The sequence below is a fragment of the Symphalangus syndactylus genome, chromosome 17 (assembly GCF_028878055.3).
Source record: "Symphalangus syndactylus isolate Jambi chromosome 17, NHGRI_mSymSyn1-v2.1_pri, whole genome shotgun sequence".
NCBI classification, from domain to species: Eukaryota; Metazoa; Chordata; class Mammalia; order Primates; family Hylobatidae; genus Symphalangus; species Symphalangus syndactylus.
This window is the reverse complement of record NC_072439.2, coordinates 91,538,838-91,563,398: the sequence shown is the minus strand read 5'-3', so window position 1 is coordinate 91,563,398 and position 24,561 is coordinate 91,538,838. Positions and strand designations below refer to the sequence as shown.

Genomic DNA, 24,561 nt, shown 5'->3' with positions numbered 1-24,561 from the left:
CCTATAAATGCATATATCAAACCCAAGAAAGCAATTTTTTGCATTAATTAAGAAATTATTTACACCACAAGGATGCCAGAAATAAACCCTTTTATTTTGCTAAAAGTTGGGCAATCTCATGAACTGTTTGGAAATTGTTTCCCAGATTGGCTTCTTGAATCACATTTGGCTATGCCTGTCAAAGGAACAAAGCCATTTTTATTTGCTTAATGCTAGGATTCAGTAAACCATGTCACCAGCAAGAATTGATATCATCTTAACAGAATATGCCCGAATAAAAATGGATAGGGAAGCAACGTACAGCCAACTAAAGACCTATAAGACCTAGGACTGAGCCTGATTCTGCAATGAGGTGAGAGAAGTTACAAAAGTAATTTAATCTATCTGAGTTTAATTAATCATCTTTTTTCTTCATTACCAATTCAGAGATAATAAATCTCTGCCCTGAAAACTTCATAACTATGAAATTCAAAAGTAAACTGTAGGCTGGGCGTGGTGGCTCACACCTGTAATCCCAGCACTGCGGGAGGCCAAGGTTGGGGTGATCACAAGGTCAGGAGTTTGAGACCAGCCTGGCCAACATGGTGAAACCCCGTCTCTACTAAAAAAAATGTATATATATAAAAATACAAAAATTAGCCAGGCATGGTGGCAGGCACCTGTAATCCCAGCTACGGAGGAGGCTGAGGCAGGAGAATTGCTCAAATCCAGGAGGCAAATATTGCAGTGAGCCAAGATCATGCCACTGCACTCCAGCTTGGGTGACAAGGCAAGACTCTGTTTCAAAAAAAAAAAAAAAAAAAGGAAACTGTAAAAGCTTGTGTAGTTCCATAATAACTATAAGGGTGAATCATATGAAATTATCAATATTCATCTGTTTTTAACCTATAAAGCTGGCAATTTCAAACAGATATTCTGGAAACGTGGAGGATTTCTCTGTCAAACCTAGAAATATGGTGTTGACATTTTCTATCAGTTTGGAGACTGTGTACCTTTCTCTCTTCTACATTGATAATCCTGAAAATACTGCTTCTCTCTCAGATACATGAATCTGAGAAAAACATATCAATATTCTTGATGATAACCATCGCCAAACAAGTTTAAAGATACGGGACTTTAAACTGAATCTACAAGAATAAATACCAAGTAACTAACAACGGAGTCAGAAAAACGTGCCAGGCACAGTGGGGTGTGCCTGTGGTCCACAGCTACTTGGGAGGCTGAGGGAGGGGATCGCTTGAGCCCAGGAGTCCAAGTTCAGCCTGGGCAAAATAGCTAGACCCCATCTCTAAAACAATCATACAAAAAAAAAGACAGAAAAATGGAAATAGATGTTTAAGTTTTATAATTAACTACTGACTTAACTGCCAATGAAGCAAAACACATTACAAAGAGCTCTATGTTCTAAATCTGATTCTAGTCTTAGCTTTATTATAAACTGGCTAGAAAAATCACAGAGCCTCAGTTTATCCGGCTATGGTGTGAGGGGCTGGAACCACGGACTTGAAGATCCTGCTTTGTTCTAATAATCTCTGACTTGTGTTACTAATGAGCCACAATTGTCAAGTAATCATAAAAGAGAAGGAAACACTAAGGGCTCATCAGGATGTCACAGATCTGTTTTATCATTTAAATAAAATTCATCCTGTAGAAGCTCAAAAATAAATTTCCAGAGGGAAGTAAGATCTAGCCGAAGCAAAACTGTTACCAAAGTGATGTCAGCCTCACGTTTACGCTGGAAGCCAAGAGTAAGGGAAAACTATTAAAAAATGAAAAAAGAAATAGTGCTGATCAGAAGTACAGAAGTCAAAACATTGCTAAATAGGTCTCAAGAGGCTTCTGCAAAGCTGCCTTAAGCGTTGATGCCACTTGATAATAGGACGGCAAGAAGTCTAAAGATAGGGTCCGATTTGTCTTTCTATGAGATTCTGGGATCAAGATACATAACTCTCTATATTTATTCCAATGTATGCAAATCAACTAAAATCACATTTCTTCATAGTGTAAAGCCTACTTGTATCTATGACAATTTGATTCACAGCAACTCTGTAAAGTCTATCTTCCATAAAGCCTATGATCATGAAGGTAAATGCAAAGAAATTTTTTAAAAAAGAAAAACCATGCACAAACGAAAAGCAGGCAGAAGAAAACACACAGTGGGAACCTAATAGGAGCAATTAAAGTAAAAATATTGTAGTGCCACCTTACAGAAAGTACATCCTCTTCCCACTAATTTTCCCTCTACTATAAAGAAAAATCCAAAATCGATTCCTTACCAGCATAAAATTGGTACTACATTTTTGGAAAGAAAATCACAGGCTATTATAGGTATTTTCCAAGCTGATTTATTCTTTTCAAATGATTGCCAGGAAATTAGATTTTCGTTTTTCTTTGTTTAGTCATTCATGCTCTTTCTTGGAGATTTGCATGAAAATAAGAGCTAAAAAAACTCAGCTGAAGAATTCAACTGAAGGATTTATATAGATGAATATCAATCACTGGAGACCCATGTATATATAATGTTACAAACACATAATTAGACCAAATGTCTATATTTTGCAAAGATTTAATTTTGCAGTCTGTTAGATTTCCATGCACAAGTTATCACAGCTGTGAGATACCAACTCAAAAACATGCATATAATACATTTAAATGAACACACCAGGGAACTATGAAGCTACTAGTTCTTCACTACCTATCTGTGGCCACATATACAAAGAAGTGTAAATATGTCCCTAAAATCTTGTGTGCTTTTAAAGATAACACAATATTAATATGTGTTTTCTTCTCTGGTGACACAGATTATTTTATGAAATATGAATAAAAAATTCCCTTTAGAGCAATATGAGCCAGTCAGACAATAAGCACTGGATACTCATCATATAGAAAAAGAGGGTTATGTATTTTCATGTATGCCATAAAAACAGATACATTTAGCATATGTCCCTGAACTGAATGATGGCAATCCTCCTGGCTTGTCAAGTCTCTAAAACAATGACATGAAACTATTCTTTTTCTCATATGATCCATGGAAACTGTTTAAAATTGTCCTATTAACTTGCACAATGCTGAGAATAAATTTCCAGAGCTTTCTTCAAACTCAGAGTGTTAAGGTTAGAAATTCACCATTAAATTGTAGACCATGGGAAGGCAGGAGCTACATCTTTCTCACTTCTATCCTTAATGCTTTCACATAGCAGATCTTCAATAAGAATATGTGACGTGAATCAAGTCAACTATTCCAGCCTCATCTGACAATGAGGTTGTGTCATTAACTGCATTTTATATCTGGATGGGCATGCCTCACTTTCTCAGACAAAAAAGATATCTGTTCAAGGCTGGTGTTGTTTTTATTAGATACTGAAATGCCACCTGAGAAACCACTTCAGGATTTCCTAAAATCTTTTAATACCTTTCTAGCTTGGAATATACATGTTAACTTCCAAGTACACCTATCAAACAAAATTGGACCCTCAAGAAGCAATGAAAGGAGATCCACTCATTTATCTATAAGACAGACTATCAAACTACAGCAAGCTAAGAATAGTCTATATATATATAATACAGACATACATATAATACATACATATAGATATATGTATTTTTTTTTCTTTTTCTTTTTGAGATGAAGTCTCTCTCTGTTGCCCAGGCTGGAGTGCAGCGGCACAATCTTGGCTCACTGCAACCTCTGTCTCCCAGGTTCAAGCGATTCTCCTGCCTCAGCCTCCCAAGTAGCTGAGATTAGAGGCACCCGCCACCATGCCCGGCAAATTTTTTGTATTTTTTAGTAGAGATGGGGTTTCACCATGTTAGCCAGGCTGGTCGCAAACTCCTGAACTCAGGTGATCCACCCACCTCAGCTTCCCAGAGGGCTGGGATTACAGGTGTGGGCCACTGTGCCCGGCCTTATTATTATTTTTTAATCAATATGAATGTATCTCTGATAGTGAAGAAACACTTTCTGAGCACCTGTTGTCTACAGAGTGGAGTAGACGGCAGAGAGAAAAGAAGCACATTCTCTGTTCAAAGGACTCTAAGCTATTTGAGCATCCAAGATCCTTTTTGGCCAGAAGGGATCTCACCATTTACTTTTAGCATAAAAGTTTTGCAAATTTTAATGGTATGGTTTTATTTGTAATCCTGAGCAGAAAGTTTAATCACACAGTGTATTCTGAAGGAGAATTAGAACTCAGAGTTGCAGACACAATGTCCATTGCTAATCATATGGATATTTTGGGATATCAGATGGAAATATATACTAACATATTTAAGTGAAAGATGATTTAGTTCTTATAAAACCATACAACCAGGATCAAAGAAACAGAGACCTGTAACATCATTTATGGACCCAGGAGGGATATCTCCCTTTCCTAAGATATGTGTGTCATGGTATTAAGAAACACCCTCAAATTTCCTCCTGTTCCCTCTGGAAGTTTGACTATACCAAAATGACCTCCAAAGCATCACTAAGTAATATATCATGCTGAACTAGTTGCTCTTCAGTACTCTTTCCTGTCTTTTTTTTTTTTTTTTTTTCCAGTTAATAGGAAAAGGTCTCATATGTAGTACAGGAATTGGCAAGCTGCTTTTTGTAAAGTCCAGATAGTAAATATTTAGATTTTCTGGTCTATATTGTCTTTTGCAACTACTCAGCTCTGTGGTTGTAGCATAAAAACAGCTGAAGATAATGCATAAAGGAAAGAGAGTGGTTGTTCCATAAATGGAACTTTATGGACCCTAAAATTTGAATTTCATATAATTTTCACATGCCATGAAATATTATTCTTTTGATTGTCCCTCCCCTTATTAAAAATTGTAGGCCAGGCGCGGTGGCTCACGCCTGTAATCCCAGCACTTTGGTAGGCCAAGGTGGGTGGATCACGAGGTCAGGAGTTCCAGAGAAGCCTGGTCAATACGGTGAAACCCTGTCTCTACTAAAAATACAAAAATTAGCCGGGCACGGTGGTGCGCACCTGTAGTCCCAACTAGGCAGAGGTTGCAGTGAGCCAAGATCGTGCCACTGCACTCCAACCTGGGTGACAAAGCGAGACTCAATAATAATAATAATAGTAATAAGCCCTCTTTATTACATTTTCCATAGCTAACTCCCTACAACAGCTAATAACATAGAAAATAACCATTTTTATTGTTCATTTGTATTTCTATTGTAAAATATAATCTTTGCCTCTGGAAGATAGTTTTTGACTTCTTTTTTGCCTAAAGTATGAAGTTGAAAGTCTACATTACTCAAGTGGGCTCATAATGTACATATTTCACACTTATCTACAGAGTCTCTGACGATACTTCCAGGACACATATAATATTTTAATTAAGCTAACAAGTGATTATTTTTAACCACAGAAAGGTAAATATAAACAGGGTCCTGATTGGTCAACCTGTCATCCTTTCATAAGAGCTATTCTATTCTAGTCAGTCATAAAATAACTTTATGAAAGATCCAAGATTCAAGGCAAAGCTTAACATATAAATGGGTTATATGTATATGGTAGTATACTTGAAAAATCTGGCTTGATTTATGTAAAAAATGTACTGCTGGAAGACAATCTAGAGCAGAGATGCTAAAATATGACAACATGATGCTACCTTATCCTTCTGCACCCAGATATTTCCCCAATTATCATGCACTAGGTCTTGGAATTCTTCTCACTACAGCATTCAAACAAGTCACTTTATATTATAGTAAAGTCTATTTGCTATCCCTGGTCTACAATGTTATTCCCAAAAGTGGATAGTGTGCATCCCAGGAGATTTACAAGACAATCCACTGGGATGAGAAAAGATTTCATGTTTTCAAATATACACATTACTACCAAATAGAGTGTGTACTTACTGTTAGTGTGTATGGATCAGGCATATAGAGAAGAGAACTAACTGTTAGTGTGAGTTTCTTTGTAATTCACCAGAAATGGTTTGTATTTAATTTCAGAACATGAGTGGAATTCCCAAGGGAAGGTCATAATAAGACACATAAAAGAAGTTGCAACTGAAAGAGGGTTGCCACACCAGGTCATCTGAATCTATGACAATCTGCTATCTCCCATTATGTTCCGCATTGCTCATCAATCACCCTATTGCTGATCCAAATAATGTCACCCTCACTCATGCCTCCTAAAATGACACGTTGATACACTCACTGTTTCTGAAGTAAGTGCTGGTGCTGCTGCTGTTGCTGTTGCCTGTACGTTTCGATTGTGTGCTGAGGAAGGTACTGCATGAGTTCCAGAGACTCTTTGATCTTCAACAGCATTTCGTAAGTCTCACGGCCCCTCACCTATGGAAGTGAGCAGAAGGAAAGAAGGAAACATGAGAAGCTGTAGAACTGTTAGAAGTGTGGTCAATCCTCATCATCCGAGGATTCCGTAATTGCAATTTGTTTATTTGCCAGTGTTTATTTGTAACATGAAAATCAATACTCTTGGCCCTTTTGTGGTCATTCAGACCTGGGCAGAGTGATGAAAAATTTGAGTCAACTGTGCGCGTTCCCAGCTGAGTTCGAACAAGGAGATGCTCTGTCATCTTGTAGTTCTTATGCCGTAAACCCACGTTCTTTTCATGGTCTATTTAGCGCCACATGTTTTTACATTTTTGTCCTTTTCATTGGTGATTTTGTTATTTAAAAGACCCTCAAGGGCAGTGCGGAAGTGCTATCTAGTGTCCCTAAGTGTGAGAAGGTTGTTCCGTGCCTTATGAAGAAAATATGTGTGTTAGAGAAACTTTATTCAGGCATGAGTTATAAGGCTAATTGGCCACGAGTCTGATGTTAGTGAGTCAACAGTATATATTAAATAAATGTCTCTTAAAGTTACATATTATTCTGTTGATGAAATGTATGTGACCAGAGGTGCATAGAAACCTAATCCTATATTTCTCTTACGAGCGATGAGATGATACATACCCACCAATACCATTTTTGCAATACCTTCATAAAACTAAACTACAAAAAATAAGAATAGATTGTAACTATGTCTAATAGGATAAAAGTTTTCATGTGGGATAAAATATGTTTCTCTCTTTAAGAGAGTCCCTTAAAATCTTTAAATAAAAGCTCTTAAAGGCTTTTACAATTATGAGCAGGGGCCAGACATGGTGGCTCACACCTATAATCCCGGCAATTTGGGAGGGGACAGATTGCTTGAGCTCAGTAGTTCAAGACCACCCCGGGAAAAAACTCCTTCTCTACAAAATGTGCACAAATTAGCGGGCGTGGTGGCCGGCACCTGTGGTCCCAGCTACCTGGGGAGGTGAGGTGGGAGGATTGCTTGAGCCTGGGAGTCTGAGGCTGCAGTGAACCATGATCCTGCCACTACACTCCAACCTGGGCAACAAAGTGAGATCCTGTTTCAAAACAAACAAAAACCAAAAAAAAGGATGAGCAGGGCCAGGACTAGAATGAGGCAAGAGAGGCACTTCGCACATGTGCATTGCCCTGGGAGTGAATGACTATTTAAATTTTGCACACTAGGCACTTTACCTGCCTCACCCTAGTTGCCGCACCCAGTAGGAAAGGCAGAATTAGTCAGAATTCAGAAATGAAAGATGTTCTCCACCTTTTGTTGAATTAACTCTTACTCATCCCAGCTGTGGGGCCCCTTCTCTGAGAAGCTTTTCTTGCTCTTACTCTTACAGTTTTTGCATCTTTGGAACTTCTTGTGTATTCACACAGCACTAGGCCTTGATCTAGGAAACATTTATTTTATTACATTATAACTGTTTGTGTCCTCAATAGAAGGCAAGGTAGTTGAAAGTAAGAATTGCATCCTACTGAACTCTAAATGCTCAAGGTCTAGCATATTTGCCACTCACCAAACACTAACAAAATATATATTAAATTAATGGAGTTTTTCCTCACCCATAAATTATTTAGGCTAAGTCTTCTCTCAACTTGAGACATGACACTAAGAAGGATACCTCCTTCTTAGAACCAACTGAAATTTTAAAATAATTTTTCAAGCAGTTCCTGTTTTATCAGCTGAAGACATATTAAGACTTTTGGAATATTTAGTGTATCAGGGTAATGTTTTACTTTAACATCACAAGTCAGTTTCCATATATAGCTTGAGAAACAAGACATTGGGAATCTCAGCTAACTCACCATCTGATTAGTCTACTGGCAATTTATTCCCCTGAGAGTCAGGACCCAAAGAAGATGAGGAAGAAGGTGCAGCACACCTAAACCTGTTGACTTTCATTAGTTCAATCCCAGGGTAGTAGTTCATGGTCAAATCTCCTGGCCCTGCTTGGCTGTGTCTCATGTCATCACTTTAGATGGCATCAAGGGCTATGCCAGCCACCAAAACGTCATTGCCACCCTACATGGCAAAGACCTAATGCAATAAGAATTCAACTAACTGCAACCATAATCTAATAAAGTGATCTCATTAGTGATCCCAAGAGAAGTAGTGGCCCTTGTGGGAATTAATGAGGTTCTTACATAATAATTGGGCTAAGACTTCTGGCCATTTACATATACAGTTGTCTTTTGATAGCAGCAGAGCATTGATTCCAGGACTACCCACCCCCGCCTGGCCCCCATGGATAATAAAATCCTAGGTTGCTCAAGTCCCTTATATAAAATGGTGTAGTATTTGCATGTAACCTATGCATATCCTCTGTATACTTTAAAATTACTTCTACATTACTCATAATATCTAATATAATGTAAATGCTATGCAATTAGTTGTTATACTATATTGTTGTTATATTTGTATTATTTTGATTGGTGTATTTTTTTATTTTTTTTTCCAACTATTTTTGATCTGTGATTGGTTGAATCTGCAGATATGGAACAGGCAGATAGGGAGGGCCGACTGTAATTCAGGGTTCTGCCTTGCTTGGCTTGCTTTACAGTGCTGCCTAAAAGACATCAAAGTCAAGGCTATCATTGCTGCATTATCAATTGTGTGAACTTTTTCTGACAACATTTTAGGCTTAAATTTCTATGGCCATGCTGCCTAGGATAATCTTATCATTCTCAAATAATGAAGGACAAATTCATTTTAAACATTAGGGTAAGAAAAATTATGTTAGGAGTTTAGCTTTAGTTGGGTGGGTAGGTAAGTAGGGAAGCTCGTGCTAGTAATACAGTGCAAAACTATGGAGAGAAAGAATAATATTCTAATTTTAAAAAACACATATTTTCTCTCCTTTGTATCACCAGCTCTCAACCCCCTTCCCCCCTCCCCATTATGGACTGAAGGATTATGTCCTTCCAAAGTTCATAGATGGAAATTTGAACCCCACTGGGATGACATTAGAAGGTGAGTCCTTTGGGAAGTAATTTAGGTCATGAGAGTGGAGCCTTCATAAATGGGATTTGTGCCCTTATGAAAAAAAAAAAAACCCTAGAGAGCTCTCTAGCCCTCTCCACTATATGAGAATACAGGAGAAAATGGCAGTTTGCAACTCAGAAGAGAACTCTTACCAGAACCCGACCAGAGGGGCACCTTGATCTCAGACTTCCAGACTCTAGAAAATAAACTTCTGTTGTTTGTAAGCCATCTATCTAGTCTACGGTAGTTCGTTGTAGCAGCTTCAACTGACTAAGACACCTCCTTTCCCATTGTCACAGATAACGAGATGATGATCATACTGTAAAAGCCCATTCAAAGAAGGTTAAAATGAAGCAACCATGAACACCCAAGGGAGACCTACTGGTAAGTATAACAGTTCATCATCTGGGGATCTTCGTTTCTTGATGGATGTCATCTGGATACCATGTGTGTTCTGACGAAACGCTGGTGGAGGAAAAATGCAAGTTTCATCCTGGGAACATTTCTAAAGCAATAATGCATATTAAATATACTTAATAATTAAATATTAATATTAATCCGATTTAATATACATATCAAACACACAGTAGTACCAGCAACACATGTAAGATTAGGGGCTCTAGTCCTAAACGTCCATTTAACTGGGGACAATTGTTTTTACATTGATTGTGATCCTAGCAATAAGGAGGTGGAAGGATGGTGGGGAAGAATAAATAAAAGAAATTCAGTATGCTGGGAAATAGCCTTTGGCTTAAGTAATGTTGCAGGAAAGCCCGTATCTTGCTGGTGTGTGTCTGTGAATAGATGATGTTTATGCTACTGGTGTGGAAGTCACATTTTGAGAATCCCTGGACTGAGAAATTGTCACAATGACTACTTGTTTTTGTAAAGCCGTAGTACATGCCTGGAGTCCACTTCAATGCTGTACCTATTCTCACTGGCTCTGAGGGCTGACGTCCCACTTGCTGCTGAAGGTCACAGGTCTTATCATGCAGCTTCTCCAATATCACCTCATTCTCCAACATCTGGAGAAGACTCAACCCTACCCCATTTGGCCACTACATCTACTTACGGCGCTTCGTACCATCACCGTTCTTTGTACTGTCCGAAACTTGCTGCTTTCTGATGCTATCTTCATCGGCCTTCCTGTCTCTTCCTGGGCAAGCACAGATCCGGGCCTCAAAGCAGCGTCGGCCCAGGACTTGCCCACTAGGAATTAGAATAAAGGGGAAGAAACAGTTAAATTCAAAGCATTTTGAAAGTCCCCTGGAGATCTCCCACTTCCACTTCCCAGATGGGCCATCACCAATGTGCCACCTGCTTAGCCATGGCGGCTTTGAGAATGGACCCAAAAGCACTTGGCAGAACACAAAAGTGCTAACATGCCACAAGTAATATTAGTAAATAACATTCCATTTGTTCTCCAAAGGACCTCCGAGCTATTAGCCGAACAGCTGTATTTAGCTACATATTTTGAAGGAAACTTGAGTTAAGCCAGTGGATGTCTCAAGGATAAAATCCCCTAAGGCAGCGCAGACTTAAAAAAACTGTCAAATGCCTTGAGGACCACGGTCTAATCAGAACAATTCCAGTCAAATGTTAAGAATTCAGGTATGAAGTGACTTGCACACTTTTCTAGCTCTTTTTTTCCTTTTAACTTTACCCACCTTCCTTTGTCTCCACTTTCTTAGATCTTTTATGTAACTGTTTGTAGCAAGGATTTAAAGCACAAAGGACAAGCTCTCCACTGTACGTGCAAAATTAATGATAAAGCAGCCACAATTTCACTTTGCCCTCTGCTCATGATTTTTTGCGTAGAATGACAATTTTACATATGCCACTTACTCTCTGGTTTCCAGAGTAACAATGATTAAAATTGGACGGCGGTTCATCCCTCCAACACAACTGCTGTTACACATGAAATTGTACAAGACTGTCGTGAATTCAGTGCCAACCTGAAAACAAGGGGAAAATAATCTGTGTTAACAATGGTTTAAACTGACGTTGTTCCCTCTCAGTTCTTCCCTCTATTTAAGGAATTCCACTTCTGATGAAGTGATACGCTTCCTCCTAAAAGGGCAAACTCTGAACCCTGTTGTAGATTTTTCTTCATCTTGCCTCCGGGGAAGCTTAAAGCTAATGTTTGCAACACTGAACACTACATTAGGTGAGACAGGCTTTAACAGATTTTGTGATCTTTGATCCTGTTCATTTGTAAGCTGATCCACATCATGTAATTCAAATAGGCTATACCACCTTCATGAATATCACTGAAAAGGGAAAACTGGGAATAATTGCCAAAAACAGTAGCAATGCTCCAAGAATATTTTCCTTATGTGGATAAAACGGTATAATATAGATTTGAATATATACTTCCATTAATAACATCTTAGGGCTCAAAATGTTCTCAGAATTAAAAATAATCTAGTCCAAAGTACATACATATGGGTAAGGCAACTGAAGCCTAGAGAGAGAGAGTTGCCGAAGGTCCACACAGCAAGCCAGGAAACCAAAGAACTTGGGTTCTGTTACACCAGTGTACTTTCAACCACACTACTCTGCTTCACGAAACAGATTTACGAATCTATCATCTGTTCATCCAAACTTCAGCTAAGAGATCCCTCTTAGGCTTTCCCACTTATGGTAACACTTGCATCCACTACTATTGCATATCAACTACCCGTCCAATTGCCAGTTGGATAAAACAATCCCATTATACACCCAATTGCCAGTTCAATTGTTATCTGCCCTTAAGATGGGAATATGGACACAGAGCCATGTTACCAAGTTGATTCAGTGCATATTTAGGTATTCTGAAGGGAAAGCATGTGGAGAATAGGTAGAAAAAAATACAAAAATATTACATATTTGATGACAAGAACTAAGACAGTGATAGATGCTAGAAACATCCCTGTTGCTGAAACAGATGTTCTCTCAGGTCTACTCAGTCCATAGAGTGTTGTTTTGGTTTGGTTTGCTTTTTACCTGGGGTGGCTCATAAGGTACCAGCACACTCTGTCTTCCTGTGATGGGGTCTTCTACATACTGGGCATGGCTGTTCCCCTCTACTCGAATCAAATGACTAGGAGGGGCAATCTGTCCTGCAGAGCAGAAAACGATAAAAGAGTTAGTTCTTTACCTTAAAAATAAAGAAAATAAAATGAAATTGCATGAACAGGATGTTGGTGGCAAAAGAAGTAGTCCGTATAATAAAGAAAATGTGCATCCTTGAAGAAACGAACAGATCCCGTAGCCAGATATCAAATACATGAAGGTGTCAAAACCTTTATAGCAACAGAAAGGGCTGGAATGCACATCTATATTTAAGGGAACAGTCCTATAATTTGGAGTTTAAGATTAATGACTCAAGCTTTATGGAACTCTATAACTGCATCTCTGACCTCATCGTGGAGGAAATTTTGCCAGCTTCCTGGAAAATGAAAGGGAAATAAGCAAATTAATTAAAAAAATAATCAGTTTAACTGAGAAAATGCTGCCCAAAAGTCTGACCAGCAAATATACTGAGAAGCAGAAGATAGCAAGGATATGCCTTCCACTTTTTCTTCTTTCCTCCTCCTCAACTTTTAAACATTGTGTTGATTATAAAGACAAGAAACATTCTGGTGTTTGTGTGTTGAAGGAGTCCCAAGTTGGGTGTAAGAAAAGGGATGCAATTTTAAAAAAGAGACTGAGTAAAGTTTCATAAAATTGTGATATTTAGCAGAGCTCCAGAAAAAAGAAGATGCTCCAAGAATTGGGACCCGTAAAGCTGTTTTTAACAGCTCTTAGGTCCTATAGTCCCAGTCTACAAAAACCATTCAATAAAAGTAAAAAGCGAAGTGTATCAAAATGTTCTCTGCTGCATCATCTATTATGGTTAAAACTAAAAACAATTTTTATGTTTAAAAAGTGAGAAAACACAAATAGTATGTTATCTTGGTGAAATACCAAGTTAGGTAGGCTGATAATGAAGTCTATCTATATTGCAATATTCTTTATGGCAGATTGTTAAGTGAAAAACAAGACACAAACGTACAGATAATATGGCCATGTGGGCAAGGACTCGAAATTAATGTGTAAAAAATAGTTTTTTAAAGAGTATTTTGACTTTATTTTCTTCTTTTAAATTCCAATCCATTCTCTTTCTTCTTCCATTAATTTTCTCTACAATTATATTCTCTATATTTATCAATCCTTATATTTTAATATTTTTTCTATAAAGTATCCTAACCCCCGACACCTTTGGCACCCTCAATACTCTTTGAGGATTGCTTATGCTTTATCTGGCTCTTATTCTCCACTTTTCAGCACTCTCTATTTAGTCTCCCTTCATGGAACGGTAATATCAGATCTAAGGGAACTCTTGGAAATACTGATCTTTTTTGCTAAATTGTTGTAGGATCTGAGATGCAGAATAGGAGGCATGATTTATTCCTGGATATAGAGCCTAAAGGCGGCCTTTAAGATACCTCATCCCTCGACTCCCAGTCCTTTATTTGACTGCCCACAGTATGCTCTAGGCCTTCTATTTATTCCCCTTAACCATTACTTGCCTTCTCATCTTTTTTTCCCCTTTCTTCTTCTGTTTTTTTCATTATTTCTTTCATTTGGTGCTGCTTTCTCTTACCCTTCCAGATTTCGACTGGTCTAGACTTGAGAATCTTTCTGGGAAAACACTAAATCTGAAGATACTGTAGCCTGGGCGAAGTAGAATAGCTACCATGTAGTCTCCTTGCACCCTCTTATTTTTATTTATTTATTTATTGAGATGGAGTCTCGCTCTGTCGCCCAGGCTGGAGTGCAGTGGTGCAATCTTGGCTCACTGCAAGCTCCACCTCCGGGATTCACGCCATTCTCCTGCCTCAGCCTCCCGAGTAGCTGGGACTACAGACGCCCGCCACCACGCCCAGCTAATTTTTTGTATTTTTAGTAGAGACGGGGTTTCACCGTGTTAGCCAGGATGGTCTCGATCTCCTGACCTCATGATCTCTGCCCACTTCGGCCTCCCAAAGTGCTGGGATTACAGGCGTGAGCCAGCGCACCCGGCCTCTTATTTTATTTTAAAGGCAAGAAAAATAAAAAGAAGGAAGCAGTAAGGAGTAAAGATAACCAAGAATTCAGGTGATCTAGTAATTACTAATATTAAATAGTTCAACCACTATGAAAGCCATGAATTTATTTATCATTATCCTTAGATACTGTCAGACTGTTCTGCCATCAGAGTGCAGAAGTCTGAACCAGGTAGGTAGGTCTCAAACAAAAATACCCACAGAATCTTGACTTTCAAGGAGGCTGAACAGTTAGAGATTCAAATTCTGCTTACCCTCATTGAATTCACGGCTCAGCTCATGGTTGGGGCACCGCTTCACCACCTCAGTGACGTGCTCAGCTTTTTTGTAGACAGGCATGGCACGGATAACAGCTCCCTGAGGAGGCGGGGTCATCACCTTGATCTGGATGGGGCATGTCTTTGCAATTTGGCAGTAGAGTTTCTTCAGTTCAGTGGAATACTGCTTAGAGTTGGGGCCAGTGGAGAAAGGAAGGAGAGAACCAACAGGAGATATTGTTACATTCCAAATCAGAACAATGAAAATCTGTCCACTTTTTAGAGCTGCATGCTGCATGTTTACTGCTGGCTACTATAGATGTGACATATGTCAATGTTATTAGAGGAAGTTATATTAATATTTTGTGCTATCATAAATAAAACCCTATGTTTACAAAAGGTTTTATGTTTATCAAAACACATTTATGCCATTATTTCCTGTTATTTTCCTTTAGGATGAAGAAGCTGAGGCTCAGAGGGGTTTAAATGAGTGATACCATGAGTAGCTTCATGGATTACCATCAACTAAGTGAAAGAAGAGTATTGGCATGTACTGAGTGATATTAAACAACAACCATAAAGACAGATTTCTGCCTAGATTATAATTAATCCAGTCTTTAATATACTTTAGAGAGACTCATAGGAATTAGGGTTCACGGGATTTTTTTAAGATGGAATATCTGTTAGAGAGTGAAGAGATTTCACCTGATGTCAGATTGCTTGAAACTGTAAAACAAGAACGCCCCTGAATGCCTGCACTTTCCTTCTAATGTCATACATAGACTAGGAGAATGCAAGAGCTGTATGGGGCCGTTCTGTCCTAAACTCCTAAAAACACCTGGCCTAATGTAGCACAGCTAATCATGGCACAGAAAGGATTTGGATGCAGATCGTCTCACTCACAAGTGAGCGAAATTTTTCCTTCTCCAGGGAGAGGAAGTTTAGTGGTGGTTAGTTGGTTGTAAGTTGGCAAAACGGGCTGGAGAAAGCCTGAGACCTAGAACCAGATAGAGATCCTATCCTGTGTTGCTTCCTCTTCCCACTTCTGAAGCAGAAGAGAACCTTCATTCTAATCCTTACACTGTAGTAAACCTCATCATCCCTGTGCTCTGGGGCAAAGCTCTATCACTACATTCCTACCAACTCAGGCACTTTGCTCAGGCAAACCACCCAGGCACTGGAATTGCTGGCCAAGAGTGGGGCACCTAGTAACATGTATCCAAACAAAGGATAAACACACACACAGGTTGCAATCATAAGTTGGCCCCAACATCCTCCCAGAGGAAAGATGGGGGTGGGCAGAGCCATGGTGGCAATCGGATTCGTTACTGGTATGTCCCACCCTAACTCTCACTAATGGCAAGTATCTTAACAAAAATCACACTTTTAAAAGTTGCTTTATTTCTTCATTTTAAAATATAGTATTTGTTTAAATGACCTTTCCTTTTCTTCCAAGTATTCCAGCATACGAAATTTTTAGTTAAAAGTTTCCCAATGCTAGAAAAGTATTGCAAAATCAGTCCTCCATGCCCGCAGGCCACGGATTAGACACAGCAAAAGGGTTTTATATAGCTTGAAGAAATAGGAAACATGCCAAAATTCAACCACAAAAATAAAACTCTACTTGGGAAACACTGAATGAAATCTAGATGGGTATTTTTGCTCTTGTGCTTTTAACTAATGACTTACACAGAAATTGTTTTATGACATATTAAGAACTTCCTTTTATTGAGAACTTGAAGAAAATAAGCATATCCATTCGTGCTTTCGTTAGGAGGTATATAATGCATAATCTAACCATGAATTTCGTAAGATGACCCTTAGGAAAGATGACTGAAAAATAAGTCTGTCAACTAATACCTAAAGGCAAATAAGGTATCCTTCCAAGTATGTAAAGATTGCAGAAATGAAGGTTAAGTGTTCAGAGTAGAAGCTTCTTACGAAAAACATTCCATTTTAATAACTGATGTACTATAAATCAAGCTTGACAGAGTAAAGTATAAAAGCATTAAGAATAAGATTAAGGATCATCAAGTGCTAATTCTTGTTCATTCTCGGGGATGGGGGTGGGAATCTAATTTTTAAGCTTAGTTAATGATAAATAATAATAGCTTCATCATTTACTGAGTTCTGTCTTAAGAAATTTTATCCTGATACAACCCTAAGAGGAAGGTATTACAAACATACTATCTCTTATCTGAAACCCCTGGGGCCAGAATTTTCAGAATCCAGAATTGTTCAGATTTTAGAAAAAGAATAGTTTGTATAACATATAAATGTATCCAGCAGAATTTAGGGTAGCACCATAAGATCAAACATTATTTCTGCAGAATTCATAAATATTCATACTAACTGATAAATGACTACGAAGCCTGGGTTTCACCATCAAATGAGTGTGCCACAAACTTAAGAAATCAAAATAAAACTGAACCAACTTCTGATTTTCAGAGCTCTTGGAACTTCAGAATTGCAGATAACAGATAATTGACTTGAATTATTATCCCTATTTTATAAATAAGAAAATAAATGTACAGAAAGGACTCGCCCGAGAACCTGCTTAGTAACTGGTACATGAGTCTATCCTAGTCCTGTAATAACAGTTTCTCATCTCTCTCTTCTCTTAACTCAGCCATGCAAATGTTTACCTTTTTCTAGTTTCCAACATTGTGCTTCTTTTCTGAATCAATTACAATGTTTATACTCTTCTCCAAGAATTAAAATGGAGCTCGAAAGTGATCTATTTAACATAGTTTTATTAATTTCTCAGTATATTGCTTACTCATTTAATTGTAGGGAGAGGCAGCAAGTGATAGAGTTGAAAAAACTTTGGGCCAGGTGGAAGACAACCTGGACGATTATACCAGCTGGCTCTGGGAATTCAAGGATACAGTCTTGCTCTTTAACATGGTTTATTGAGGACTTTATGAGGCCCTCTGTATTATGGCCTCATCTATCTCTAATTCCTCCTACCCCTCCACTCCCACCCACACACATTTCTCACCCCATGTTCTACCCATACAACTTTTTAATGCTTCAAACACACCATAGGATCATCACCCAAAATTCAAAATGCTATTCCCTGAAATCATGTCCTTTGCAGCAACATGAATTGATCTGAAGGCCATTATCCTAAGTGAAACAACTCAGAAAAAGAAAATCAAGTATCATGTGTCCTCACTTATATGTGGGAGATAAGTAGTGAATACACATGTGGTCAGGCACAGTGGCTCATGCCTATAATCCCAGCAGTATGGGAGGCCAAGGCAGGCAGGAGCTCAAGACATGCCTGGACAACATGGAGAAATCCAGTCTCTACTAAAAATACGAAAAAAAAAAAAAAAAAAAACCCAAAAAGGACACACGTGGACATAAAGATGGAAATAATGGACACTGAGGACTCCAAAAATGAGGAAGGTAGGAGGGGATGAGGGTTAAAAAATATCTATTGGGTACAATGTTCACTATTTGGGTGACAGGTACACTAGAAGCCCAAACCTCACCATTATACAATACATTCATGTAACAACACTGAACATGTACCCACTGAATCTGAAACCTAAAAAAATTAAAAGCAACAAGCAAGCAACAGCAACAACAACAACAAAAGTGATATTCCCAGTGTGGTACACTTCTCTTTTTCCTCTGCTCTCCACGTCATGCCAGGACAATTCAGATATCACTTTTCAGCTAGTGCTGTATCTGTACTGCAAACCGTATTTTCCAATTTTAGTGGTGAGGGTTTCATATTTGACTAAATCAAAATATCTGACCACAGCCAAGATGCATTATGTTTATTGCTTTTGGTTCAATTACCAGTCCTGCAATTCAGCAACTAGAGGCGCTGAAGTGGTCTGGCACAATCGCTTTTTTTCTTTTTACAAAGCCAAATCTCTGCTACTCTGTTTACTTCATTGTTTGCAAATCTGTTCCATGATGACCTTTATTTTTTTTACCCAGTACTAAGTTCAGTCTCCCTGGTCTATGTGTGTTAAGAAGTCCTTAGACTTGCCCACTTCCGTATCCCTTACAAAATAGCACTATCATCTCCAATTTTCCCGGCTTCCCCAAGATTGGAACATGGGAATCTGATTTACAGCAAGATTTTAAAATACCCTGATGATTCAAGTCAGCAGAAATTGTAAATTTGAACACACATAGCTTATTTTACTATCTTTCTTTCTCTGTGGAATTTAAAAAATTCACGTCTAAATTGCTCCTCAACATTGACTTGAGATTCTTTTCATTCTAAGGCCTAATTTATTCTTTTTTGTATGGGGGTTTTGTTTTATGTGGTATACTTTTCTGCAAAGTATACCAGTTTTTAAGTGCAAAAGCCGATGGCTTGACAAATGGACACCGTCGTGTAACTACTACCACAATCAAGATATAGAATATTTCCATCCCTGTTCCAATTATCTTTTGCTTCTTTGAAGTTAATCCCCTCCCCAGCTCCTGGCCTCAACGATCATGTACCTCTCCTTTCCGCTAGTTTTACCTTTCCAGAATTTTATGTAAATGGAAACATATAGTATATAATCTTATGTGATAATGCCTTTGAGATTTATCTGTGGTTTTTGCATGTGTCAGCATTCCATTGTATTTTTGAATAGACTTCATTATTTATCAACTCACCAATTATTTCCATTTTTTTCTATCGTGTGTAAAACTATTATGAACATTCATGTACAAATTTTTGTGAGGATGTACATTTCCATTTTTTCTTGAATACCTAGGAATATGATTGCTGGGTAAGTATATGTTTACTAACAAACGGTCAAATAGCTTTACAAAGCGGTTGTACCATTTTACATTGTCACTTGCAGTATATGAGGACTTCATATCCTTGTCAGCATCTGGTATTGTCAGCTGTTATTTTAATTGATGTCATTCTGATATGTATGCAGATCTCATTGTGGTTTAAATTAACATTTCTCTGATGATTAATAATGTTGAACATCTTTTCAGGTACTTATTTCATTCATATTTATATATAATAAAAATAAGAACAAACTTACATGTTATATAATTCTATACAACTATTTGATATTTTTTGAAGTATCTGTTCAAATATTTTGTACCTTTTAAGTTAAAAAATATTGTAATACGGCTGGGTGCGGTGGCTCACGCCTGTAATCCCAGCACTTTGAGAGGCCGAGGCGGGCGGATCACGAGGTCAGGAGGTCCAGACCATCCTGGCTAATATGGTGAAACCCCGTCTCCACTAAAAATACAAAAAAAAATTAGCCGGGCGTGGTGGCGGGTGCCTGTAGTCCCAGCTACTCGGAGAGGCTGAGGCAGGAGAATGGCGTGAACCCGGGAGGCGGAGCTTGCAGTGAGCCAAGATCGTGCCACTGCACTCCAGGCTCGGTGACAGAGCGAGACTCCGTCTCAAAAAAAAAAAAAAAAAAAAAAAAAAAAAAAAAAAAAATTGTAATACAGACTGTGTTTTCCCCCTGTTGTAATACAGAAATTTCACTTTTTAGGTTTTGTTTTATGATTGATACAAAATAATTGTATATATTTATAGGTAAAATGTGATGTTTCGATACATGTCTATATTGTATAATGATCAAATTAGGATATGTAGTATATCCATTATCTCCTTAAACATTGATCACTTCTTTGTAGTAAGAGCATCCAAATCCACCCTTCTAGTTATTTTGAAATATGCAATACGTTACTGTTAACTATAGTCACCCTACTGTGCGATAGAACAGAACTTATTCCTTCTAACTGTAATATTGTACCCATCGACCCATCTTTTCCCCATTTCCCCTCACCCTGCGTCCCCTTCTCAGCCTCTGGTAACCCCTATTCTACTCTCGACTTCTATGAGATTAACATTTTTAGATTCCGTTTGAGTGAGATCATGTGGTTACATCTTTCTGTGCCTGGCTTAGTTCACTTAATATAATGTCCTCAGATTTATCCATGTTGTTGTAAATGGCAGGATCAGGATTTCTTTTTTTATTTTTTGAGACAGGTTCTTGCTCTGTCACTCAGGCTGGAGTACACTGGCGCCATCACGGCTCACTGCAGACTCGACCTCCCAGACTCAAGCAATTCTCCCATTTCAGCTTCCTGAGTAGCTAGGGCTACAGGTGAGGACTACCATGCCCAGCTAATTTTGGTGTATGCTTTTTGTAGAGATGGGGTCTCACTATGTTGCCCAAGCAGGTCTCAAACTCTTAGGATTAAGTGATCCTCCCATCTCAGCCTCCCAAAGTACTGGGATTACAGGCATGAGCCACTATGCCCAGCCTCAGGATTTCATTATGTTTTTCTGGCTGAATAGTATTCTACTGTGCATATACACAACATTTGCTTATCCATTTATCCTTTGATGGACACTTAGGTTGACTGCATATCTTGGTTATTGCAAATAGTGCTGCAATAAATACAGGAGTGAAGATATTCCTTTGACATACTGATTTTATTCCCTTTGGATATATGCCTAGTAGTGAGATTGCTGGATCATACGGTAGTTATATTTTTAATTTTTCAAGGAACTTCTATACTATTTTCCATAATGGCTGTACTGATTTACATTCCCACTGAAAGTATGTAAAGGTTCTCTTCTCTCCACATCCTCACTAACAGTTATCTTGTTGTTAATAGCCATTCTAACTGAAGTAGTATTTCACTGTAGTTTGATTTGCATTTCTCTGATTAGTGATATTAGGCATTTTTCATATGCTTATCCTATTTTGAGAAATATCCATTCAGGTCTTTTGCCCATTTTTTAATTGGGTTATTTTGGTGATTTTGGGTAATTTGTTAATTAGGTTGCTTTTTTTCTTGAGTTTTAGGAGTCCCTTATGTATTTTGGCTACAAGTCTTTTATCAGATATACATTTAAAAAATATATTTTCTCCCAGCCTGTAGCTTGGCTTTTTTTCCTGCTTTTCCAAAATACTTAATTATCAATATTTTCCCTTTAAAGCTCTTGCTTTTTATATCCTAAGAAATCTTGGCCTAACATTAGGAGGATTTTCTATGTTTTCTTCAAGTAGATTTATTGTCTTAGCGCTCCCATTTAGAACTATATTTTCAGTCAATTGTTGTATATGGTGTGAGTTAAGGGTTTATAATTCTTCTCCTTTTCAACAGATATCTAATTGTTCTAACACCATTTGTTGAAAAGATTACTTGCATATTTTCCCTTGTTGAGCTGCCTTGGACTCTTTATTGAAAATCAGTTGGTCATATGTGTTCATGTCTGTATCTGAATACTTCCCTCTTTCCTATTGATCTATTTGTCTATCCATATATCAATTTCAAATTGTCTGGGTTAATCTACTTTATAGTAAGTCTTGAAATCTGATTCTTGCAATTTTGTTCTTTTTGAAAATTGTTCTGGCTATTTTATATCCTTTGATTTTTCCATACAAAATTTACATGCAGTTTACAATTTCCATAAAAATGCCTGGTAAGATTTTGCATGAGATTGTGTTAAATATCTAAGGTCCTTTAGGGGAGAACAGATACCTTAGCAATGTGGTGTCTTTTAAACCATGAGCATATGATATCTCTCCATTTAAACAGAGTACTTTTTTTTTTATTATACTTTAAGTTTTAGGGTACGTGTGCACTACGTGCAGGTTAGTTACATATGTATACATGTGCCATGTTGGTGTGCTGCACCCATTAACTCATCATTTAACATTAGATATATCTCCTAATGCTATCCCTCCCCCTTCCCCCCACCCCACAACAGGCCCTAGTGTGTGATGCTCCCCTTCCTGTGTACATGTGTTCTCATTGTTCAATTCCCACTTAAGAGTGGGAACATGCGGTGTTTGGTTTTTTGTCCTTGCGATAGTTTGCTGAGAATGATGGTTTCCAGCTTCATCTATGTCCCTGCAAAGGACATGAACTCATCATTTTTTATGGCTGCATAGTATTCCATGGTGTATATGTGCCACATTTTCTTAATCCAGTCTATCGTTGTTGGACATTTGGCTTGGTTCCAAGTCTTTGCTAAACAGAGTATCTTTAATTTTACTCAGAAATGTTTTACAGTTTTCAGTGTATAAATACTGTACATATTTTGTTAGATTTATCCTTCAGTATTTTATTTTAAAATAATTGTTATAAACGGTACTTTTAAAAATTTCTTTTTGTTTCTAATGTGTTTTATACTATGTCATGTTTTTATACATAATTGATTCATGTATAATGACCATGTATCCTATGACCTTGCTAAACTTACTAGTTCTTGTAGCTTTTTGTAGATGCCTTCCTTACGATCTACACAGATGATCGTGTCAACTATGAACAGAGACAGTTTTACTTCTTCCTTTCAAATCTGTATACCTTTAAATTTTTATTTTTATGTGACTGCAATAATTAAACCAGGGTTGAGTTTGCTATTTTTTTGAACTAGAATCATATATCATTCATTTTAGACTTTCATGTTTTTTCTCTAATATAAGCATTTAATTCTACCAAGTTTCTTCTAAGTACTTCTTAGCTATATCCACAAAGTTTTGATATATCTAATTCTTAATACTGAGTCATATATGAAGCATTTCTTTTAAATCTTTTATCAGTTCTCATAAACAATATATCAAACGACAACACTTACACATTCCTAAGAAAATTAATTCTCTAGGTCTTCTACTTGTTTCACGGGTTCCATTTCTAGCTCAAACTTATTTTCTCCTTTACACATTTCTTTACCATTCTAAACAGATTTTTAAATTGCTATTCCCAGGGTTACCTTATATCTCTATGTAGGTTTCTCCTACTTACAGGCATTAAATTAAGAACTAAGTTGATTTTATACCTGAAAAAATATCTTCTATAGCTAAGAACTTTTTTGATTATGCCAGCCCATTGTATTACATTTCCAGCAGCTCTTTGGGTGGATAGTAAATATTTCAAACCTTCTACGTGAAGGTATAAAGTACCTTGCCCTGTAGTGTTGTCACTATGAGAAGCAATTACAGAAAATGTAAAACTTTTATCAATGTCTCCCCAACTTCTCTTTTTCTACAATCTGCCTTTTATTCATATTTCATCATTGTCAAAACGTGCACAGAGAATTCTGGAAAAAAATGATTTCTTGCTTACTCAAGAGATACATGCCATTATTAACATTGTTGACTGTTTTCTGTGCATACACACACACATACATACACACACACACACATATATATACACACAAACACACGTACACCTTTGTACAAACTAGGGGCATATAACACAAAGACGGTATTCTTTTTATAATTTAATATATCGTGAGCATGTTCCAATTTAAAAACGTGATTTTAAGTGGTTGCTGTTACAGTATTAAAAAGGGATATACCATTACTTATTTAATCATAACTTTTTAGTATAATAGTATAATTTAGTATACTTGTGTATAAATTTTACTCCAGTTAAAAATAACACCATATAGCACAGTTTAGTATATAAATTGGTTTTAGATAGATCTCTTAAAACAGAGTAATTGAGTCAATGTACATTTTAGTGTTGTAGAAAAGTCCAAGGTCAATCTGAATTTTATTTCTTTAAATTAAGTAAGCTGCTTATTTCTCCATAGTTTCTTGTAGAATTTTGTTTATCTTTTTTAAAAAATAAAGTGGTAATACCTCTAAATGTGATTTTTAAAAATTGAAGTTACTTGGAAATTGGTGGGTCCTTTTAACTTTCATGCTTGAACTCAATAAATTTTGTTCTTCAATTGTATTTTTGTTTCTTCTGCTCGTATCAGTTTCCAGAAACATGTAAGGTCTTACTTTAGGCTCTCCACTTTCTATCCACCATACATTTTATGCAGTTTTTCCTATTGTTTGCATTTTGGGAGAGCTTCTTAAATTTGTCTTCAGTATGTGTATGGTTTTCTACAGTTAATTCTGCCCTATTCTACTACAAATACTATTTTCACTTCTGCTGCTGCATTTCAAATGTCTTTCCTTATTTAATCTTCATCCCTTTTTA

The 24,561-nt window shown here is 37.4% G+C and overlaps 1 protein-coding gene across 18 annotated transcripts in view; it reads right to left on the bottom strand.

The window, feature by feature from the left end:
• TP63 (tumor protein p63) overlaps positions 1-24,561 on the bottom strand; it is a 262,688-nt gene that overhangs the window by 17,934 nt on the left and 220,193 nt on the right. For 13 of the 18 annotated variants that reach the window (XM_063620521.1, XM_063620536.1, XM_063620534.1 and 10 more), the window contains 6 exons: positions 14,614-14,800; positions 12,276-12,391; positions 11,136-11,245; positions 10,363-10,499; positions 9,673-9,755; positions 6,156-6,292 (listed from right to left, as the gene is read on the bottom strand). In XM_063620521.1, coding sequence (XP_063476591.1) covers positions 6,156-6,292; positions 9,673-9,755; positions 10,363-10,499; positions 11,136-11,245; positions 12,276-12,391; positions 14,614-14,800 — 770 coding nt within the window. The remainder of the gene's footprint in view (positions 1-6,155; positions 6,293-9,672; positions 9,756-10,362; positions 10,500-11,135; positions 11,246-12,275; positions 12,392-14,613; positions 14,801-24,561) is intronic. The other 5 variants (XM_063620522.1, XM_063620530.1, XM_063620533.1 and 2 more) reach the window with 1 other exon arrangement.